Source organism: Dendrobates tinctorius, unplaced genomic scaffold, assembly GCF_039654945.1.
Source record: "Dendrobates tinctorius isolate UK_male_01 unplaced genomic scaffold, ASM3965494v1 ptg000028l, whole genome shotgun sequence".
NCBI classification, from domain to species: domain Eukaryota; kingdom Metazoa; phylum Chordata; class Amphibia; order Anura; family Dendrobatidae; genus Dendrobates; species Dendrobates tinctorius.
This window is the reverse complement of record NW_027361696.1, coordinates 98,406,087-98,430,813: the sequence shown is the minus strand read 5'-3', so window position 1 is coordinate 98,430,813 and position 24,727 is coordinate 98,406,087. Positions and strand designations below refer to the sequence as shown.

Genomic DNA, 24,727 nt, shown 5'->3' with positions numbered 1-24,727 from the left:
TACCCTAACCCTAACCCTAGCGGGAAAATGGAAATAAATACATTTTCTTTTAGTTTTATTATTTTTCCCTAACTAAAGGGGTGATAACGGGGGGTTTGATTTACGATTTATGGCGGTTTTTATGTTTGGCGGAGGTCGCACGCTAAAAGAGGCTTTTTATTGTAAAAATAGTTTTTGCATCACCACATATTGTGAGCTATAATTTTTCCATATTTTGACCCACCGAGTCATGTGAGGTCTTATTTTTTGCGGGACGAGTTGTCGTTTTTATTGGTACCATTTTCGGGCACGTGACATTTTTTGATCGCTTTTTATTCCGATTTTTGGGATGCAGAATGAACAAAAACCAGCGTTTCATGAATTTCTATTGGGGGGTGCGTTTACACCGTTCCGCGTGTGGTAAAATTGATAAAGCGCTTTTATTCTTCGGGTCAGTACGGTTACAGCGATACCTCATTTAGGTCGTTTTTTTTATGTTTTGTCGGTTTTTTGCAATGAAAACAATTTTATATAAAAAATAATTATTTTTGTATCGCTTTATTCTGCGAGCTATAACTTTTTTATTTTTTTGCGGATGATGCTGTATGGTGGCTCGTTTTTTGCGGGACAAGATGACGTTTTCAGCGGTACCATGGATATTTATATGCGTCTTTTTGATCGCGCGTTATTGCACTTTTTGTTTGGTGGTATGATAATAAATCATTATTTTTTGCTTCGTTTTTTATTTTTATTTTTTAAGGGGTTCGCTAAAGGGGTTAACTAATGGGACAGTTTTATAGGGCAGGTCGTTACGGACGCGGCGATACCAAATATGTGTACTTTTATTGTTTTGGTTTTTTTTTATTTTCAAAAAATGGATTTATTGGGGAATATTTTTTTTTTTTTTAACTAATTTATTTAGCGATTTTTTTTAAATTATTTTTAACACTTTTTTTTTTTTTTTTTTTACTTTATTACCTTGTCCCAGGTGGGACATCACTGTCCTGTGACAGATCGCTGATCTGTCACATCACAGATCACTGTGACAGATCAGCGATCTGTCACAGGCACTGCTGCAGACTTCCTCATGCCTGCGCTTTGCAGGCACTGAGGAAGCCAGCTTCCTCAGGCCCCCGAAGGCCCCCGTCGCCATCTTGGATTCGGGGGCCTGGAGGAAGGGAGTCCCCCGCAGCAGCGCTGCACATTGCGCTGCCGTGGGGGGCTCAGGGAAGCACAGAGGGAGCCCCCTCCCTGCCGATGCTTCCCTTTAACCCCCGGTACACCGCGATCGCGTTTGATCGCGGTGTGCAAGGGGTTAACGTGCCGGGGGCGGTCCGTGACCGCCCCTGACACATTGTGCCGGGTGTCAGCTATGATAATTAGCTGACACTCGGCCGCGATCAGCGGCGCTCACCACGTGGGCGCCGCTGATCGCGATGACGTAATATTCCGTCCATGGTAATTAGGTCCATGGTCACATGGACGGAATATTACGTCAATTGTAGGTAAGGGGTTAATAATGATTATTTATTATTTTTTTCTGTTCTGTAGTAATTGATAAAGGCCAAATGCGGCCGATGGGGGATTGGTAATAAAAGGTTTTTACAGCGGATGGTGGATTTGTGTTTGGCAAGAAATACAATATCCAGAAGTACTTCACCTGCGACACACCATTTGTGGTCTACCTAATCAAATGTCCATGCGGTTTAGTTTATGTGGGAGAAAACACCCAGCCCGTCAAAAATTGCATTTCCAAACACAAATCCACCATCCACTGTAAAAACCTTTTATTACCAATCCCCCATCATTTCATTACCCACAACCATAAAATCTCTCAACTCCGTTTTCAGGTCATTGAACAGGTCCCACTTCCAAGACGAGGGGGTGATCGCATAAAAAGATTAAAAGAACGTGAAGCCTTCTGGATTCACAGATTGGGTACCCTACACTCGAGAGGCTTAAATAGGGATTACGATTTGGGATCATTCATTTAATCCATGGGACACACCCCTTTGTATGTGACTACAGTTCAATTTGAATTATGTTAAATAACTTTAGATCAGTCATTTATGATTTCAACTCATTTTTATTGCCTTATACTATGTGCTGATGTATCATTTGTGCATTTCTACTGGACATAGGCGAGGTTTATTGCCATTTCTAAGTAAAGTATTGATCATATGCAACTAATTCTATGTCCTTCTCTTTTAGAGCCAGTTATATTGACCTTTTCCGTCTCCATTCATCCCTTGGATTGGCACTGAACCTCTTTCTCACCATCACCGCTCTATATCAGCTATAATAAGAGGGATATGGGTCACCCTCCCAGGGCTGTGGGGTACTCGGTACCGGGCCGGTGTCAGGGGGAAAGGTGTCACAGCGGCGGTGTAATATCACTTTAATATAGATTCCTATGGTGGAACGCAAACAAAATGGCCGCTGGAACACAAAATGTCACTTCCTCCCTTCACAGAGAGGCTTGAGACGCACAGCCAGGAGCTTCCTGCCTCCTCCCACCACCTCTTCACAGCGATAGGCTGATTACACACCAGCTTATGCTACCCACAATCCATTTATACCTTTTTCACTGCTTCCTGGACAAGCTGACAAGCAGCGGATACTGTGTCTTTCTCCAGGCACGTGCACACATCCAGGTCCCCTGGTAAGTCTCACAGCGCACCACCTGCCCTGTTAGCGCTAATCTTTAAGTGATAAACCTAATGGCACATTGCTTTACTGTTTTTTTTTTATTCTGCGCCAAGTGCTCGGCTGGTTACAAAAGTACGGGCTGAAGGTAAAGTCCCAGAAATGCCATCTGTTCCACACACAGATCGATTATCTAGGACATGTCATCTCCACCGAGGGCGTGAAACTGTCTCTGGAGAAGGTCCCTGTGATACAGGAGTGGCCTACGCCCGAAACGGTGAAGAATGTGCGGGCCTTTCTAGGGTTGGTTGGATATTACCATCGCTTCATGAAAAACTTCGCCCGCTGAGCCCGAGCCCTGCAGGACCTACTAAAAGGAACCCCAGCCGGTGCCAACAGCTGGAAGGTACAATGGCGTGAACTGCAGGAGGAAGCTTTCAGAGACCTCAAAACCGCACTCTCGGTGTTGGCCTACACGGATTTCACGCAACAGTTTATTCTGCACACCAACAGGAGTTTGCATGGGCTGGGGGCTGTGTTTTCCCAGATGCAGGACGGACGAGAGAAGGTGATCGCCTATGGCAGCCGGTAGCTTCACGAATCCGAACGAAATCCCGACAACTACAGCTCCTTTAAGCTCGAGCTCCTTGTGTTGGTGTGGGCCATGACGGAGCGATTCGCGGAGTACCTAGTGGGCTCCGAGGTGGTGGTGCGAACAGACAACAACCCACTAGCCCACCTCGAAAATGCCAAATTGGGGGCCCTGGAGCACCGTTGGGTAGCCAGGATGGCCAAATTTAAGTATAAAATCATTTACAAATGAGGGGCAGAGAACGTCCATGCTGACGCCTTGTCCCGAATCCGACACACAGCCCCAGGGCGGAGCCGAGATGAAGAGTTAGAAGGAGAAGAAACACAATTTTCCTCAAGCACTGCCAAAACAACGGCGGTGACCAGAGAACAGTCCTTTGTGGGACCCACAAGGGCCATCCTAGAATAATCCCGGGACGAATGGATAAGTCAGCAACAGGAAGATGAGGAAATTGGCCCCCTACGTCGATGGGTAGCCGCAAAACAGCTGCCCAATGAGGCTCAAAGAAAACGCTTTCTCGGGACACGTTACTAATGCTACGCCAGTGGGAGAGGCTAGTGATCAAAATTGGACTATTGTACTGAAAAGCGGAACAAAGCGCAGAACCAACAGCAGCATGGCAGGTGGTAGTGCCGGGGGCCCAAATAACTGAAATTGCCTGGGAAGCTCATGAAAAGGGGGCTCATTTTGGGGCACAAAAGACTTTCCAGTGGCTACAGCGCATAGCCTACCATCTCCGGTTACAAACCGAAGTGGAAGAAGTTTGCAGAAAATGCCTCCAATATGAGCTGACCAAACCACCAGAGCAAAGAGCCCCTATACAAACAATAATAACAATGGCACCCATCGAGCTATTAATGATAGACTACCTGACCATCAGTCCAGCCCACAAGGGGAACGAGCACTGCCTAGTTATGGTAGACCATTTTACCAAGTTCGCCGTGGTGACCCCCACCAGAGACTAAACAGCGGAATCCGCAGCCTACGCTATTTGTAAGAATTTTACGCAAGTGTATGGTTGCCCTCAATGTATCCACTTGGATCAGGGTGCCTGCTTCCTGGGAAAAGTAATGGAGGAACTACATCGTCTGTATGGCATTGACAAATCTTGGACCACACCATACCATCCGCAGGGGAACGGGACCTGCGAACGATTTAATCGAACCTATATCCAAATGCTACATACCCTGGAGGATGACCGGAAGACCCGTTGGCCCGAGTACGCCCCCGAACTGGTCTGGGTATATAACAACCAGGTACATCGAGTCACTGGCTACACTCCATACTCACTACTCTTCGGCCAAGAAGGACCCTAATGAGGAACGACCGTGGGCAGGGATCCCCTCATGCGTCTGGGATCACCGTTACCGTCTGCAGACTCTACAAAGACTAGTGCAAACAAAGCTCCGAGATCTGGAACACCCAGGAAAAGTCCCATCGCAACCCACAGAATTCCGTGAAGGAGATCGCATTCTCGTACGAGACCGGCGCCCCCAAATCAAATTGGAGCACCGGTGGGAGGAAAATCCCTACCAAGTACTATGACAAATACGCTCAGATGGGCCTGTATATGAGATACAGTCTGAAAATGAAGGGGACTGACTCGTCCGAACAGTACATCGCAATATGTTGTGGCCCTGTATATCCATGGATCTCGAACAGCCCGAGGCCCCTCCTCAGTCCCCAGATCCTACGCCAGCTGTTTGGGATGATGAAGATGAAGAGGACTACCCGGCAATAAGGGCCAACACACCCAGGGCCAGTGCCCCTGTGGCCCCAGCTATCTAACCACCTTCTACCACCGCAGATGACTCCACCACACCAACCGAATCGTGACGCTCTGAGTGGTCTACAGCAGGAAAAAATCCCGAACGATATAAACAAGATTAGTTTGTATGGCAAAAACGACTTCAGCGCCAAGACAAAAACACAAACCCCCCAAACCCTCTCCCGAGGACTGGTGAGCAAAAAGGATGGGGGAGTGTAGGAGAGAGAGCCCCGGAAAAAGGGCTCGCTGAATGACTGGGCTGGAACTATGGGGGCTGTCACCTAGGTTCCCAGAGAGTATGTTCCCGTGGGAAGTAGTTACAGGCCGAGTCGGAGGCTCTTCTAGAAAATGTGGGGGTGGAGCGACTATAAAAGGAGCACAGGAGACCAGTAGGAGGCACTCGGCGAGGAGAGAAACGAGAGACAGGAAGGAGGAGTCTGGGTGGAGCTGGAGAGCAAGAGCGAGCCAGCGTCTTCCAGAGAGAAAGGATGGGGGCTCAAATAACCCGGTGAGAGGACGGTACTGAGCAATGCGAGGGAGAGATACAGCGAGTTCCGTGGTCACCACTGCCCCGCTCCATACCGCGGCTGTGGCCTGTACGCTGATACCCACGGCCGCCACTGCCCCACTTGAGGCCATGGCTGTGGCCTGTACGCTGAGACCCATGGCTGCCACTACCTCGCCTCCTAGAGGGGCAGCCCCGACGGTGGGGAACCCTCCTGAGGCCTGCTGCGCCCCTTCTGCACTTGGGCGTAGGGATGCCCAAAGCCTGCGTCAACTCCTCGTCGGCTGTGTCCAGCAGCTGAGACGCCGAACAGACAGCTCCCGGACAACAACTCTGCAGGACGTCAGAGATTTGTAAGTGACATTTCGCTGATCATTAACTATAGTCCAAGGACCCGTAGTCGGCCATATAGTTACCAGCACTTGCCATATTGTCTGATATCGTGTTATTGGTGTAATAGTATCTAGCTACCCTGGGTTGAAAACCATTGTCATCTTTACCGTTTATCCATATAATCCATATATAAAAGTTGAGTTTGCTCTTGCTCCGCCTCCAGCTCGATTGGTGCATGATATCCTGCGTTCCTGCGAGTACCGCAACAGATTCCCTATAAGGTGCATTTTCACCTTAAATTTACTTCACAAGTGGCACCCATTACAGTCTACACAAGCATAAAGTGATCAGCAGTGCCACTACACCTCCTGTGTTTAATGTACACAAATGGAATCCACAAGAAACCGCAGGATATCATGTCCCAATCTTTGGGTGCTCACCTAAGAAAAAACAGTACTGCATGTTCATATGTAGAAAATGAAGGGTTGCACTCACCGAATAAAATCCAACATTTATTTGGCGCCTTTTAAAACATCTTCAGCAGGACAGTGAACAAAGGACTGTGAGGATGAAGGCCGCTTCGCACTCTTGCAACTCTTCATTTTCTACACATTGGCACCCATTACCGTGTCTCCATTCATTTCCATAACATTTGCTACAAATCTTGTTATGCTGAGCTACTGTTTAGGAGTAACAGGTATATTTATGTGACAACCCCTGTAAAAGTTTCCATTGAGGCAGTTGTATGGAACTTATATAAATGAGTCTACAGTGGCAAAGGCGCCAGTAGACACACAGACAAGGCTGTCATCATTGGCTGCATGTGGATCATGGCACAGGACGAAAGGAGGATTCAGCCAAGCTCTTTGATTAGGGAGACAGAGAATAAAGAAAGATGAAAGCTTCTGTCTTCTCAGGACTCTCTGTCTGGGGAATTCTGTAGTTTCCAAAGGTGAAGCATGAAGAGCAGGCATGTGATATCCTGCGTCGGTATGGCTAAAAGGTGCTGCCTGTCTGTTCAGTAGACACTTCAGTGTTTAACCTGTGCGGGTGCTTAGGTTCAAAGGAGTTATCGAAGGTAACTTGTTTGCATTGTGTTAGAGGTTTAGACACCAACACAAAAAGTAAAAGTTCACAAAAATGCACTCAACTGGTTATGACAAAGCCTGGAATTACCTAATGGAAAACACTTGTTCTGTCTTAAGCGTGAGCTGCACTGTTTGCTAAGGTGAAAGGGGGTTTAGGGCCATCTAGAAAGCTTCTTTCAAGCCTTTAAATCAATGACGTAGCTTATTACAGCAGGACAATTATTTTCTGTACTGGTAAAGATGTTTTTACAGGTAGAGAGACAACATGTGCTTTTCGATTTCTGCTGGGGTTCACAAGGGTCACAAGGCAGGACGTACATGAGGGGGACAGGCCCTGGAACCAGATGAGCCGAAAAGGTCCCTTTGTCCCATAGTATGAAAACTGACATATGATAAATGGGGGTCATGTGTAGAGCATCAAGTTATACCTTGGCCACAGATATCATTTTTCCTGTGACATTCTTGGCACTTAGTTCCTGCTCTTATGCAAATCTTTCAGTTTTCTGTTCTGTGTTTCCTTTACAGCTACATGTCAGCTAAACAAATATGGCGCATTGTGCGGTAGCCAAAAATTTACTTGCGTAAAGGAACACCAAAATAAAAGTTGCAGGCACAGGGAAGGATTATGTGTCTTTCCTAAGGTTCCGCAGTGAGGCATTTATCGGCAGTGAATATGACCTAAATGCAATATGTGCAGCACAGGCGACAGTCATCCAAATCACTGGGCACAATAACTTCTTTATGCAAAAAGTGTCAGTTTTAAATAATATTTTCTATCTGTGACGGATACTAAAAACCCCTCAATCCGTAGCTCTAGTAACTGCGAGCCATTGTGACAAGTCAATCTAACCTTATGACTTATCGGATGGGAACATTTGTCATTTGAGAACAGGTTACAGGATTACTGGTAGGAAGGTTGGCCATCTCCATAACAGGTTGTCTCATTAGACCCAACTGCATAAATGTGGAGTCCGGCTACCAAAATCCCCAGCAACCGGCTAACCTTGCTGGGAGAAGTGTGACCAGTGGCTCGGCATAGTCCATATAACAGCTACTGAATAGGGCATGTGGAGGGTGGTTCTCTTACGCTATTTTTACTGCATGATGAATTTACAATGACCCAAATGAGGGATCCATTACGATCTGTTCTGTTTCTTCATTGTGTTGTACTGGATCAGTCATGTTTCTCTCAAATATCACCTAGATATAGAACTGCAGCATACCAATTCCAGATGGAAGGCGTAAGGCTGATTTTACCCATCAGTTCTTTGAGTTTTCTCTGTAAAAAAACTGACCCTTTTTTCAATGTGTTGCATCTAACTATGGTCATGATTCAGTTTTTACTATCTTTGTTGGCTTTTCTCATATGAAGAAGACAAATCTTAGCTTCTCCTACCCTTTTAACAGTAAAATATGGACAAAACACAAATGACGACTGCGTGGTATTTCTTATTTTCAATGGGCCACTTACATAATTTGGAAAGTATGATCGTCCCTTTTTCACTAGCGGACAAAAGACATGAAGACAGAAGTTGTTGGAAGAGACAGGGAGAGCTCAAGGAATTCAAATGTTTTCAGAATGGAAGTTGTAAGAGAAGGCAGGGAGAGCTCAAGGAATACAAATGAATAGGAACTGTGCTACGTCTGTACCAAGAACCTTGATTTCAAGTAAAGTTGTACTGTTGAGTATGGACATGGAGTCTGGAGTTGTTTGTGTGAACCATGAATCTGGAGCTGAGATCACAGAATCAGAAGGAATCTAATGTGAGTGTTCTACTTGGTACATATCACACAAAACAGATGGGACTTTGTGAGGTGCCAGGGTGTGGCAATGCAACAGCTCCTCGCCACGACTACCACTCTGGCTACCTCACAGCAGCACGATGGATCGGTGTTTAGCACTATAGTATATACAGGGCAGCACGTGGCTCAGTGTTTAGCACTGTACAATATAAAGGGCAGCACAGGGGATCACTGTTTAGCACTATACTATATATAGGGCAGCACAATGGCTCAGTGTTTAGCACTATACTATATATAGGGCAGCACAGTGGATCACTGTTTAGCACTATACTATATATAGGGCAGCACAGTGGATCACTGTTTAGCACTATACTATATATAGGGCAGCACAGTGGATCACTGTTTAGCACTATACTATATATAGGGCAGCACAGTGGATCACTGTTTAGCACTATACTATATATAGGGCAGCACAATGGCTCAGTGTTTAGCACTATACTATATATAGGGCAGCACAGTGGATCACTGTTTAGCACTATACTATATATAGGGCAGCACAGTGGATCACTGTTTAGCACTATACTATATATAGGGCAGCACAGTGGATCACTGTTTAGCACTATACTATATATAGGGCAGCACAGTGGATCACTGTTTAGCACTATACTATATATAGGGCAGCACAGTGGATCACTGTTTAGCACTATACTATATATAGGGCAGCACAGTGGATCACTGTTTAGCACTATACTATATATAGGGCAGCACAATGGCTCAGTGTTTAGCACTATACTATATATAGGGCAGCACAGTGGATCACTGTTTAGCACTATACTATATACAGGGCAGCACAGTGGATCAGTGTTTAGCACTATACTATATATAGGGCAGCACAGTGGATCAGTGTTTAGCACTATACTATATATAGGGCAGCACAGTGGATCAGTGTTTAGCACTATACTATATATAGGGCAGCACAGTGGATCAGTGTTTAGCACTATACTATATATAGGGCAGCAGAGTGGATCAGTGTTTAGCACTATACTATATATAGGGCAGCACAGTGGATCACTGTTTAGCATTATACTATACATAGGGCAGCACAGTGGATCAGTGTTTAGCACTATACTATATATAGGGCAGCAAGATGACTCAGTGGTTAGCTCTGTACTAAATATAAGGCAACACCTTGGCTCAGAGGGTAGCACTGCACTATATGCAGGGGCAGGGTAGCAAGGTGGCACAGTGGTTAGCACTGTACTATATACACAGGGTAGCAAGGTGGCGCAGTGGTTAGCACTGTACTGAATACAGGGTAGCAAGGTGGTGCAGTGGTTAGCACTGTACTGTATACAGGGTAGCAAAGTGGCGCAGTGGTTAGCACTGTACCGTTGACACATTGGGGTTCCTGGATTCATACAATGCCAAGGACAACATTTGCAGGAGTTTATATGTTCTCCTTGTGTCTGTGTAGGTTTCCTCCAGGTACTCCACTTTTCTCAAAAACTCCAAAAACATACTGATAGGAAATTTATATTGCAAACTGTAACACATGCTTCTAGAAAGTTAACTGCATTGGGATTTTTTAATTAATACTTGTAGTTTTTGTATTTCATTTTTTTCTTTAATGAGTATCTGTTCGACAAAGACTGAAGCACTGAATATAAGGCCCCTTTCATACGTCAGTGTGTCCGGTACGTGTGGTGACAGTTTTCACACGTACTGCAGACACTGACACACGTAGACACATTCATGTAAATGGGTCTGTGCACATGTCGGTGTGTTTCCATGCTGTATTTTAAAAATTATTTATGCCCAATGCAAGTGTGAGCACAGCCTTTGCGCTACTGACCTGTATCTTTGGTAGTCATCTTCATCATTCTCTGTGCTTACAAGTTCATTGGGACAAGCCTGGTTTCCAAGCAAGCTGAGATATTCCAGGGCTGGAGCTGATGTTGCTAACGTGTCCAAAAGGTAATCCAGCTCAGTCAGGTATTGCAAGAATTGTTAAGTCAATACAATCATGTCATTATACAGTATGTTACATCATTATTTGTATTTTTATTATTAAAGGGTTTGGTAGAAGAATGATAAATATGGCTGCCCAGATCGTCACTTCTTTTCACCAGTTGTGTCAGATATTTATGCTTCTTTACAGAGAAATTGCAAAATCATGAAGGAAAAGCCAGGAAGTTATGGAAATCACAGGATGGATAGACATGTTAATGATCTGCAAATGACGACATAATGGAAACATTATTTTCAAATCATCTTGATTGATTTAATATGGAGTATGAGCGCCACGTGCAGAAATCCTCTCACACATCTTGTCTGATATCACTGAGGTTATTAATGATTGTCTGAGGGAGGTTATGCCACACTGAATGCACTTGGGAAAATCATCAAGATCCCCTGCTGGCAGATTCCCTTACAATTGCTGACCAGTGACATCCCAGATGTGCTTGACGGAAGACAAGGCATCATATGGCATGGTGTTGTTTCGTTGTGCTCCTGGTATTTGGAGAAATAGCCGTATCATCGATTCCATGACCAAATCAATGTAACGTCGATCTATAATTGTACCTGGAATAAAGACTGTAGGGGACTGACTACAGTACATTATGAGACAAAACATCATATTCTTGGGAGTAGGACTAGCGTGACATTCTCTCTTGAAAGCCTCTTCATGACGTTACCCACGTAGTCTCCAGACCAATCTCTGGTTAATTATCATTGCGTCCAAGATAAAAGCAGAACTCATCACTAAAGAGGACAGACCTCCATTCCAGCATTACATATCACTAGCATTTCTATTGATCCTGTGATTTCCATAAGTCCACAACTTTCTCTTTTTGGTGTTAAATGGAGCTAAAATTTACTACCAAACACATCCCATGGACAAGTATTGTGCTTGTCATTGACATGAAGCAGAGCTGAAATACCAGATACATCCAATCCCATCCAATGTATTTTTAATCTCAAATAACCCTATGCCAAAAAACAATTATTAGAAGATTTTTTTAATACAATATTGTGTTTGTATCGTCTGGCATTGTGATACTTTATGTCTGTGGTGCTGAATTAATGGCTTATCCTCAGTGTTGCCAGTACTCCAAAGAACATAGCACCACTGGTGGCCGTCCCTACGTATGGCTGATCCTCGTACTAGAGCTCTGCCCAACTATGGGGCATTAAGACATTATATATAGAAGAAAAGCAGACACGAAAAAGCTCTGAGATCTTTTACAACTTTCTGCACTGATCTACTGTTATCTAATCATTGCTGCTTTATAAGCACAGGCTGTTTCCTGCAAAATATCATGCCTGCTCCAGTATACATACTGCATACTGGTATTTTACCACCAGAGGGCACATGCACAGACAAAGAAACAGGTTTTTTTAATCTTTACATTATTATGGAGAGAACTTTAATATTTGATTTGTTTTTACCTGACAAGTGAAATGACTAATTCATAATTGCTAATTTTTATCCAAAGTGACAACTTTGTTTTTATTCATCTTGCGACTGGTGTCTTTCTCTAGGTCTAACAAAACATTACCCAGAATCTGATGCAAACTTTCTTTATTTCTGTTGAGGAAGAATTTACTAATCATTGATATTTCTTTGATGTATACAGCAAAACACTTTGTGTTACTATATTAGTAGTATTGTAGAACTGCAGAAGGCACAGGGTTAACCTTAAATGTCAATGGGGAAGTCCAATACTGCTTACCCTCCTCTTAATGCTAAAGTTCCCTGGGTAAAATAAAAAAACGAATGCTCACTTCCCGGACTGGCACTAACAGGCTGCAACCTTGATGGTTTCATTGGACAGAACAATTCGGCCTGAAGCCAATCAGCAGTCGTAACATAATGTCATGTGACCGCCGGGAGACACAGCACAGACAATGCTGGAAGGGTGCCGGTACGGGTAGCGACCATTTTTTTGTTGTGGTTGTTTTATCTGGAGAATTTATACTTTTAAAAGGGCCGTCATTTGTAGATGTAAAGCTGAAGAGCTACAATTGAGAACATTGGGATTTAACCCCTTCCCAACACGGTAAATTTTTGTTTTTACATTTTCGTTTTTGTTTTTTCCTCCACTTCTTCCAAGAGCCATGACTTTTATACTTTTCTTTCCACACAGACGCTTTTAGACACAGACTATTTTTCATTCCACGTAGTGTCCTGGAAAATGGGAAATAAATTCCAAGCGCAGTGAAATTGCGAAACAAAAGAAATTCTGCCATTATTTTCTGGGAATTGATTTTACGGCATGTATAGCGTGGTAAAAATGACCTTGAGATATGATTCTGCTCATCAGTAAAATTATAGCAGTGCCAAACTTGTCCAGATTTTGTTTAAGAATTTTAGTGGTGGAAAAATTTTTTGATTGTGTTGCCATTTTCCAAGACCTTTAACATTTCCATTTTTTTTGATCGGTAAAGCTAATTTTTGTGGGGCGAGACAACATCTGTTTTTATACAATTTGGGGATAGATATGACATTTTTATTGCTTTTTACAGAATATTTTGCGGTACCTTGGAGACCGAAATAACACAATTTTGGCGGTTTAAGTTTTTTCTTTTTTTCTGCTTACAGCGTTTACCAATTGAGTTAATTATTTGTATATTTTGATAGATCAAACTTTTCTGAAAGAGGCGATGCCACATGTGGATTTTGTTTAAAAAAAATGATCATCCTTATTTTTTAATGGGGGAAAAGAGGGCGAGTTGAACATTTATCTTCTCTTTTGAACTTTTTTTTAAACTTTTTATTGTATTTATTAGTCTAGAGTATACAATCATCTGATCACTTGTGCTATACACCCCGAGATCGCGTTACGAGAGCACTGATGGGTGCATGGAGTGAGACGCTCCCATGATGGCGCCCTGTTAATGTTGCTGTCAGAGTTTGACAGCAGCATTTCACAGTTAATAGTTGCAGTCTGTGCTCCACCTGTGGCTGTTAGAGGCAGGACCTGGCTGTAGCAGGCAGCCATTACCTGACGGTATGGGGCGAGCTCACTGCCTGAGCCTGCTCCATACACTCACCATCGACTTGCGCCGTACATGTACAACAGATGTTGGTAGGGGAATAAAAGGACATGTAAGCTTTTTGAACACGATTTTAATAAATACTTGTATTCCACCTAAAATTATAATTTTGGATCAGAGAATTTGGATGTAGAATTTTATGCAATATTTTTGAAGTACTGGCCCCAACTGGTCATATTTCCTATTTTCAAATTCTAATGTGGACTAACACTGAAAATGATCCATAGAGAACATACCCACTTCATTGTATGCTGCACCTCAGGGTCAGGTATCTCATTTTCATATGAGTATGTGGCAATCGTGTATCTCGCCTCTATCCCATGGGGGTTAGAAATACAGTGTTTGCGTAAAGAAGAATTGAATTGAAGCCATGGACGGATCTGTCACATGATGGATATTGGTGGCATCAGAAGGACCCTACTGACTTACAATGGTTTCTGTCATTTTACTGGAAAAAATAGCGAAATCTTGGAATGGAGGCATCAATACAGAGGTGAACCTAAGTCACAGAAAGGAGGGAAGCTGTACACATTCCTTCCAATTAACTATCATTTTATTATTCTAAGCGTTTTTAAACAAATTATATTAATTTACCCCCAATGCTATAATTTAGTAGACTCCCCTACAAACGCAACGCATCAGCGCAGTACAACTGGTCTTTACAGACCTGCACAGACACCCAGGAACTGGAGGCCACATTACCTACGCTTTAAAGGATATCTCATTCTTATTTAGGGTCAGTGTGTGCAGGTATGAGAGTAGAGGGAAGGTGATATGGTTTCCCAGTTGATTGTTGTCTAGTATTAGCTCTTCTAGGCACACAAAATCTTCTAGTCCTTCCAGGGATCTGTAGAGAAAGGGGAAAAAAAGCCCTTAAAGTAAAATAACACAGTAGTGGAACAGCTGATAGCAGCTATAGTTACGGTTCACCTAGAGGAAACGTCAGATCCAGCATCTTTGTAATAGGCTTTACTGTGGACCATAGGGACACTTGATGTCCATAGACTAAACCAAGAATGTGATGTCTATAGAGTGCAGGGTGCTCTGTAATTCTCGATATATGACTTATATTGGCCAACAGCAGACATTTATCAATAGTTTCCAACGAACATTATAAAGAAGGCAGTGAGGAAATGTAGAGATCTCAAGGTGTAGCGTGACAGTATTATTTGGATCACAGTCACATATCTCTCTCCATAGGAATCCCTATTCTGCCATTTTTCACTAGTATGAAAACCAACATACATCAGGCCAGGGTACATGTCCATTTACACCGCATTTTCCAAGAGGAAAAGGGAAACAGCCATAGAAAAAGGGTATGTACACTTTACAAGTTGACCGTGTGGAGGATTTCTCTTCATTAACAGTCAAGGAAATCAGCTTGAGACAAAGTTTAATTTAGCAACAATGTTTTTAGCTAAAAAGCAGGACACCACCTGAAAGGTGAGTAAACTTAGTCCAAAGTTTCATAATTATTTATCTGCATTTATTTTACTCATTTATATAGTACCATTAATTCCACAACACTTTACAGAATTCATCGCTGTCCCCATTGGGGCTCACAATCTACCTACCAGTCAGTTGGAAGGGTTTAGACTACCTCAGACCCTCCTGAAGGTTCTACAGCTAAATAATGGTCTCATATCACAGCAATATATGCTAAAAATCCACAAGCTCCTGACCGGACAACAGCTTTACGTAATTTAAGCAAACATTCTTTTTGGCTCTCAGAGGTCACATGTAAATCATAAATAAGGGAGCTGCTATAAAATGTGTACAATACTCCTGAAAATGCCTCAGGTTTACAAGGAAGGGTTAGTTATCCCCATAGTACCTCACCGTAAGATCTGTGAATCTGCCTAGTCACAAGGAACCACCATAGCCAAGAAGACAAACTGGACCCTCTATCCTTGATGTTTCCATGTGAGGCACATCACATAAGTGCTTACGGGAGTGAACTTCTGGGAAATCAGCTCAGGAGGGGTCTTCTTTTCAGTTTTATGCTTGAGTCTCGTCTCCTCCTATGCCAAATATGATGGTGAGTGCAAGCTGGCATCAGACAGTATTTTGCTTTTTTTTGTTTTTTTAAATCCAGACAGCCTAAACTGCAAAAGAGCAACTGACTCTAACAAGAGAAAAGATTCACCTGAAACCTAGTTAAAGTGTACAAAAAGCAAAACTACAAAAAAAAAAAGAATCATTCGGTAAATGTTGTAAAGGTGGAAAAAAAGGACAATGCCCAAAATGCCAGTGAGATGTATTTGTCAATGTCTGGCATCTCCTAGCACCTAGTCTTTCCTGGACCCAACCTCCATTCCCAAGATAAATAAGGCTGTCACATTTCACCTTCAATCCCTGGGCACAAATTTAAGATGTCATCCATCATTCATGCCTGAGTAAATATCAGCCACCCCTTTCTGTCTACTCCCTTGCAACATCAATAAATAGAGCATAGGATTGGAGGGTATAATTTTGAGCTTAACTCATTCATATTTGAGCAGAACGTACTGGCTCCAAATGTTTTCTCTTCCATCTCTGTCTATCCTGTTGCTCTCTTCTTGGCTGAAACAAGGTCCTCTGGGGCAAGTAGTGCATCATGTCCAGTCAATAGCACATATTTGTGCACTGCAAGGACACAGCATAAATCAACAGTGACAGCAGGAATGCTCAGAAGGAGCCTGACACACAGCTAAGCATTTATAGCAAATAATTCCGAGCAGGCTCGCTGCATTAACCAACTGGCAGCCAGGAAATTTGGAAAAGTAGATGGTTAATGTTAACCAGTCGGAAGACATTGTTAAATATTTCAAGGAAAATAACGAATGTTGTTACATCAAATAAAAAAGCCAGACACCCTGTGAGACTGGTACCAAGGTCAGGAGTAATACAGATATATTTTAACAGTTAAAACACACAGTAGAAATAAAGAGGTACTCCCAGCTTTAAGAGCCTCAATATATAGTAGGTGTAACAATACTAGATACCATGGATATCTAAGGTCTTGCAATGCCTGCACATGAGGAAAGAGACATAGCAAATCAGAAAAACTACACTACCTTCTAATTGGAGGTATTTGCTAATATTATTATTACACCTATTACGGGATAGGATCTTGGAGATGGGAATACCCCTTTAAGAAACATGTGTTTTACTAGAGATGAGCAGAATCCACTACAAATCAACTTCAGATTGAGTTTCATGAAAATCACAGGCTCCACAAATTTGAACAATTTGCTATACTATTCCCACAGAAAAAAAATCACCATTTCCCATGAACTTAGGCACGGCCGCATGGACTTTCCCATAATGCCCATCAGCAATCACATGGTCTGGCGCAACCAATCAGGGGTGACTATCACAGAGACTGTCAAAGGAAATTTAAAATCCATAAGACATCTCCAGGGAAGGGGCATTCACCCTCCCTTTCACACAGAATCTCCAGGAGGACAAGAGTCTCCACTTAATTGAAGGAGAACCACATTGAACATATGGTGTAGTGAGCAAAATTCATTAAAACGCAGTAGCTCCAGCTTCAAGCTTCTTTTGAAGCCAGAGACTCCCTGCAGTAGACAAGTGATTAAAACAGGATATCTATTGTGGCCTCCAGGAGGAGCTTTCTTTCATCAAAGCATCTTTGGTAGCCAGTCCCGCTCCAGGTCCAGATATGAATATTGGGTTTTTTGTGCAGAGTTCTGAGGATCAAACTCAATGTTTTTATTTATTATTTTCACCTTGGGCATTACCGTATGTGTAGCAGTTAAACCCCTATCTCCTGTTTTGTTTTTCTGTCCTATCTTTTGTTTGGCAATTAGGACTGCAGTTGAGGAGGCTTGGTATAACCAGCAGACCAAGGAGATCCTTGTTGCCATTTGTAGTATAAAACAGATAGACTTCACTGGCAAAACCAGGCAACAAATGCTTACAGATCTGCTGCAAGTTGACACAGAGCAAGCTTGTCACCCAAGCCCTGATGAAGGGGAGGCTATCCAAGGCATAAATGGCACTGATGCAGAGGTCCCACTAATGGATGCAAGCCACAGCAGCATCGAGGGTAGCACCCCTCCTGCAGATGCCCTTACAGCAACTCAGGCAAGACAATCGAGAGAGATGGCTGAAGCTGATTCTGCAATTCCAAAAGAGAGTGCATGAGCTACAGATGGCCCAACTCCAGTTGCCGAGATCTTCCTCATCGATCAGCAAGTCCAGCAGTGCCAACAGCTTTAAACCCCATCCTGAGCATTTTCCTTTCATGGAAAGGGATGGAGACTTGGACATTTTTTTCGGGGGGTTGAAAAGACTTCCAGACAGTACCAGCTGCCTGCGGACCAGAGGGCACGATATTTAACCCCAGGGCTATGAGGTAAAAGCTTTGGACGTGTTCGCCGTTCTCCATGGAGGGCAAGATGGAAACTACAAGGCCATCAAAAAGGCCCTGATAAAGAAGTACCAGCTGACTTCTGAGGTATACCGCATAAAAAGTTCCAGGCCCTCCAGTGTGGACCTCAAGACAGCTACAGTGATGTGGTGGACGGGTTCAGAACCAACTTAGAGCAGTGGGTCCAAGTACTATCAATCTGCACCTTCGAGGAGCTGGAAGGAGAAGGACCAATTTCTTCATCTTTGCCTACTGGAGGTATAACAGCTTGTGCTGGACCAGGAGCCAAAGGAGGCCGCAGAGGCCGCACAGATTGCTAACACCTATGAGGCCAACCATGCACAGGAGGTGTGGAAGTTAGCTGCCACCAGCTGGAATGGGAGTAAGCCAACAACAACCATGAGTGTCAGCTGATCTACAGGAAGTGGTAAATGCCATTTCATACCCACCTTGATGTCAGCAGCGTTGAGTGATATAGGCAAGAATTGCTTAATTTTTCATTATCTTATTAGGAGTTCAGATTTATCAGGAAAGTTATGTGAGAAGACAACTGACTTAAATCATTAAGTTGTAGAACACAAACTTTTCTTACTTGAACCAGGAAGCGTCAATCAGTAAAAATACTAGACTTCTACAAAGAGTTAAAGAATCCTACTGCACTTCTCAGTAGTTACACATAAAAAGCAGTTGTGTGTCTGAATATGATAGCAAGAAATCTGATTAGGAAACCTTTCAATTTTCGGTTCTTTTCGGTGAACGTCCTGATGTTCGCCGAACAGTTCGCCAAACGTATCCAAACCCAATTTAATTCAATGGGAGGCAAAACCAAATGCTTAATTAACACTGTCTGTATCCACCAGGTGGAAAGGCATCTTTTCTGTGGCCAACAGACTGGAGATGGAGGAGTTCAGGCTCTTAGCTTTCGCGTATGTAGGAGGAAGCATTCTTTTATGTGACCACAGCTGCGAGACCGAGGGCTGGCTGCTGTGCTGAGAGAGGATGGAGTAGGGTGAACACTACAAACTGCTGGACTGTGAGTGAGGTGCAGGTGGAGATGTTATGGTGGACTACCATTTATTCACCGATTACCATCCATTTTCACCTTGCCAGATAGGTTCAGGTTATTTAGATATTATTAAGCATATGATTGCGTTAAAAATCTTAATAAGGGCTCAATACAGTCCTAGGAGACCTCCGAGTGTTATACAGGTCTTTTCCAGACAATTAGAGGATTTGCTGTATTGAAATTCACAGTGAATTTATATGCCACAAATCAAATTTGTAGGAAAAATTTGAAGCTATGAATTTGAATTTCAAAAGATTCATTCATGTCTGCTTTCTATATACAGTATAGTGTTATGAATGGGTCTCCGAGGAGGAGAGCAAGCCCAAGCTAAGCCACAGAAAACCAGAGAGGTTGGTAACTAAGCGGATTGCAGACCCCTGATCCTACCCACACAACTAGCAGTAGCCATGGAGCGTACCTACGATGATCCTAGACGCCTCGGCACAGTCGGAGAGCTAACTAAGCCTAAAGCAAGAAAGGGGAAATCTAAACTGCCCCAGAGCAGACCACAAAGGAATAGATAGCCCCCAAACATATATTGTCGGTGAGACAAGGTGAAAACACAAACGCAGGCAGGAAAATAGACTGTGCAAATGATGGGGCCCACACTGACTAGACAGGACAGGAAAGGAAAGACGCTGTCTGCAATCACACAAAAAACCCTGCAAAAAGTCCAACACGTCTGATGCAAAAAACACTGAAGTCGCACGACTTTGCCCACTATATCAGCACTCTGGTATATTCTGAAAGCAGAGCAAAAAGAGGCCAATCTAATAAGGGACAAAAGCAAACTGGCACAAGCAGTAGCATATGGACGGTGATTCAGCACAGCTCCAGCTGGAGCTGGCTGACCCACACAAAACTGAGATAAACAAAACCAGATCAAATGCAAAAAGAATGGCAAATGAACACTTAGCTGAACATGCAGGGACTGAGCTGGAAACATCAGACCTCAGGAGGCAGAAGAAAGAAAATCACCAGCAGGGATAGAGAGAGTCGGCTGTCTTAAATCCCAATCTGAAACCCCAGATCTCCAATCATCGTCCTCATTATCAAGCCTCTGTTAATCAGATCAGCTCCATTACCTCCAGTAACCACCAGAGGGAGCCCAGAAAGAGAACTCGCAACCCCTCTGTCAATCTGACCAGCTCCACTACCTTCAGTAATAACCAGAGGGAAGCCAGAAAATGAATTCACAACAGTACTGTATGTCTGCTATTATTATCTTCTCGGGTAACATCATCCATATACCACAGGGGTTTCTCTAATAATTGCTTTCATTCCAACAGACTATGATACTACTGTGTCATTCTGGAGCAGAAGCCACTGGATGCCCAATTTTCATCTGAAGATCAAAGCATGAAATACTATTAGTGGAGATAACATAGAGATGAATCATCCTGCGGTCGCATTATATGTATAATGTTTATACAATATGTGATTACATCTGAATGGAAATATACAAACAGAGTATTAATAAATTATGCCTTGCAGGTAACACACCTACATGTAAAGTTCTTGATGTGTACTGTTTTAGTCCAGGTACTTTTGCATGAGTTTTACATTTTTTTAATTAAACCTTAATTACTGGGAATATCAAACATGGGGCAGTCAGATAATGAACATAACTGGGGCTGTTTTAGTAAAGCTGAGTAACTTTTAATTAATGGAAAGTTAGACGAGACAGTTTTAAAATGCACCAAATCTAATCACAGTGGCTTACGCTCGTTAACCCCTTAAGAATCATAGAATCATAGAGTTGGAAGGAACCTCCTGGGCCATCTGGTCCAACCTCCTGCTCAAAGCAGGATTCGCTAAATCATCCCAGTCAGATGTCTGTCCAGCCTCTGTTTGAAGACTTCCATTGAAGGAGAACTCACCACTTCTCGTGGCAGCCTGTTCCACTCATTGATCACTCTAACTGTCAAAAAGTTTTTTCTAATATCTAATCTGTGTCTCCTCCCATTCAGTTTCATCCCATTGCTTCTAGTCTTTCCTTGTGCAAATGAGAATAAAGTTGATCCTTCTACAATGTGACAGCCCTTTAGATATTTGTAGACAGCTATTAAGTCTCCTCTCAGTCTTCTCTTTTGCAAACTAAACATTCCCAATTCCTGCAACCTTTCCTCATAAGACAGGGTTTGCAGACCGGTCACCATTCTGGTCGCTCTTTTCTGAACTTGCTCCAGTTTGTTGATGTCTTTTTTAAAATGTGGTGCCCAAAACTGGACACAATATTCCAGATGAGGTCTGACCAAAGAGGAGTAGAGGGAAATAATGACTTCACGTGATCTAGACTGTATGCTTCTGTTAATACATCCTAGAATTGCATTTGCCTTTTCTGCTGCTGCATCACACTGTTGACTCATATTCAGTCTGTGATCTATTAGTATACCCAAGTCTTTTTCACATGTGCTGTCACTTAGCCCTATTCCTCCCATTCTATATATGCTTTTTTCATTTTTATTGCCCAGATGTAGTACTTTGCATTTCTCCCTGTTAAAAACCATTCTGTTAGTTGCTGCCCACTTCTCCAGTTTATTTAAATCTTTTTGAATCCTCTCTCTCTCTTCTCTAGTATTAGCTATCCCTCCTAGCTTTGTGTCATCAGCAAATTTAATCAGTTTACCCTCAATTCCTTCATCTAAATCGTTGATAAAGATGTTGAACAATACAGGGCCCAGGACAGAGCCCTGTGGTACCCCACTAGAGACATTCTTCCAACTGGATGTGCAGCCATTTACGACCACTCTTTGGGTCCGATCACTAAGCCAGTTATGAATCCACCTAACAGTTGCCTTGTCCATTCCATACTTAGTCATTTTTTCAAGAAGGATTGTATGAGAGACTTTGTCAAATGCTTTGCTGATGTCAAGATATACTATATCTACAGCATTTCCTTGATCCACCCAATCAGTGATACTGTCATAGAAGGAAATTGAGTTAGTCTGACATGACTTATTAGTTACAAACCCATGCTGACTCTGTTTGATCACTTCATTCTTATCCAGGTATTGACATACATGTTGTTTAATAATTTGTTCAAAGATCTTTCCTGGTATAGAAGTCAGACTCACCGGCCTATAGTTGCCTGGGTCCACCTTCTTCCCCTTTTTGAAGATAGGAACAACATTTGCTCTTCTCCAGTCTTCTGGCACTTCTCCTGTTCTCCAAGAATTTTCAAAGATTATGGAGAGGGGTTCAAAAATTTCTTCTGCTATCTCCTTCAGTACTCTGGGGTGTAATTCATCTGGACCTGGAGACTTGAATTCATTTAGGTTAGCTAAGTGTTTCCTCACTATCTTTCTGTTTATAGATATCCTGGATTCTTCTATTCCCTTAATAGGACAGTGAATAACAGTTGATGTTACATTTCCTTTCTGAGAGAAAACAGATGCAAAATAGGGATTTAAAAGTTCAGCCTTCTCAACATCCTGTCTTACCATTTCATCATTTTCATCCTGTAAAAATCTTATAGCATCTTTGACTTTTCTTTTACTTTTGACATATCCCCAAAATCCTTTATTATTGCTTTTGACATCTCTTGCAAGCCTCAATTCATTTTCAGCTTTAGCTAATCTGATTTGTGCCCTGCAGATTCTGCAGACAGCATTATATTCTTCTTTAGATATGCCTCCCTCTTTCCATTTTATAAACATTTTTTTCTTTCTTTTTAGCATGTGCTTAAGTTCTGTGTTCATCCATCCTGGTTTCCTTAAATGCTTCCTATTCTTCCCTCTTTTCGGAATTGTTAACAACTGTGCTTTGAGAATTTCATTTTTCAAGATTTCCCATCCTTCCTGGACATTTTTGTCTTTAAGGATATCCAGCCATTGGATCCCTCCAATTCTCTTTCCGAATCCCTTAAAATCTGCCTTTCTGAAATCTAACCTTGACGTCTGAGTCTTCACAGGTCTTCCGCCTCTAGTTATCCAAAATTCTAAAATAGCATGGTCGCTACCTCCTAGGGTCCCAGCCACTTTTACCTCCTCAACCATTTCCTCCCTGTTTATAAGGATTAGATCCAAGGTAGCAGTTCCCCTTGTTTTCTCCCTTACCTTTTGGAAGATAAAGTTGTCAGCAAGAGAGGATAAGAATTTCCTTGACCTGTTAGTTTTGCCTGAGAGAGATTCCCAACAAATGTCTGGATAGTTGAAATCTCCCATGACAACTATGTCATATTTTTTGGAGAACTTGGCCATTTGATGCATAAAGAGTTCATCCATATCTTCAGCTTGCACAGGCGGCCTGTAGTAAATGCCTACAATGGTGTCCTTTCCATTGTTCTGTCCTTGTATTCTTACCCAAACAGTTTCCACAGAACTCCCAGTCTCTGAAGCTTCAATCTCTGTGCAGATATACGCGTTTCTAACATACAATGCAACACCCCCTCCTCGTTTATCAAGTCTGTTTCTTGCAAATAAGTTGTATCCTTCTAGTCTTGTATTCCAATCATGTGTATTGTCCCACCAAGTTTCAGTGATTCCAATGACATCATATTTCTTTTCCTGTGTTAGTAGTTCCAATTCTCCTTGTTTGTTGCCCATGCTTTGTGCATTAGTATAGAAACATTTTAGTTTGTGATTGGTTTCTCTTTCTCCAATATTTTTATTAATTAGATTCTTTCGTCTTTGTTCTTCCTTTCCACTTCTAATAGCAGAGTTCTCAATAGCATTTGTCAGGTGTATGGCTTTTTCTGGTCTTTTGCTTCCCTTCCCATGTTGTTCTAGTTTAAAGCTCTCCTTACAAGTGTAGCAAGGCGACTTCCAAATACATGCTTTCCAGTCTTCGTAAGGTGCACCCCATCTCTAGCAAGTAGTCCATCGTATAAGTAGTTCACTCCGTGATCCAGAAATCCAAATCGTTGCTGACGGCACCATCGACGTAGCCAGTTGTTCACCTGCAGAATCTTATTCCACCTCCTTGCTCCATGGCCATCCACTGGGAGGATGGAAGAGAAGACCACCTGCGCTCCCAGTTCTTTCACTTTCTTGCCTAAGTCTTCAAAGTCTCTGCAGATGGTTTCCAGGTCGTTTCTTGCGGTGTCATTTGTCCCCACATGTAGTAGCAGGAATGGGTAGTCATCTGTAGGTCTGAAGAGTCCTGATATCCTGTCAGACACATCTTTAATTTTTGCACCTGGAAGACAGCACATTTCTCTTGAAGTTATATCCGGTCTGCAGATAGCGGCCTCTGTTCCTCTCAACAGGGAATCCCCCATGACCACCACTCTCTGTTTCTTCTTCACAACATTTTTCTTTCTCCATCAAGGAGGACTCTGAAGGTGTACAAGGTTGCTGTTTGTTGGAAAAGTCTTATCCCGATGTATTTCTTCATCGTTTTCCTGCGTGAGAGCCTGGTACTGGTTTCTGAGCAGTATGGGTGCTGACTGCCTCCTGATCCTCCTGCTTCTCTGGGTCACATGTCTCCATTCCTCTGTTTCTTCAGGTGCACTTCGAATTTCTTCTCTTTCTGTAACATGAAGAGATAATTCTGCTCTGTCCAAGAACTCTTCACCTTCCTTAATGATCTTCAACGTAGCTAACCTCTCTTCGAGATTTTGCAACTTTTCCT

At 42.8% G+C, this 24,727-nt stretch overlaps 1 protein-coding gene across 1 annotated transcript in view; it reads right to left on the bottom strand.

Moving 5' to 3' along the window:
- The window catches only part of LRMDA (leucine rich melanocyte differentiation associated), a 1,311,384-nt gene that overhangs the window by 443,789 nt on the left and 842,868 nt on the right, over nucleotides 1–24,727 (bottom strand). Inside the window, exons 3-4 of the mRNA XM_073571197.1 lie at nucleotides 14,433–14,559; nucleotides 10,507–10,646 (exon numbers count right to left, since the gene is read on the bottom strand). Coding sequence (XP_073427298.1) covers nucleotides 10,507–10,646; nucleotides 14,433–14,559 — 267 coding nt within the window. The remainder of the gene's footprint in view (nucleotides 1–10,506; nucleotides 10,647–14,432; nucleotides 14,560–24,727) is intronic.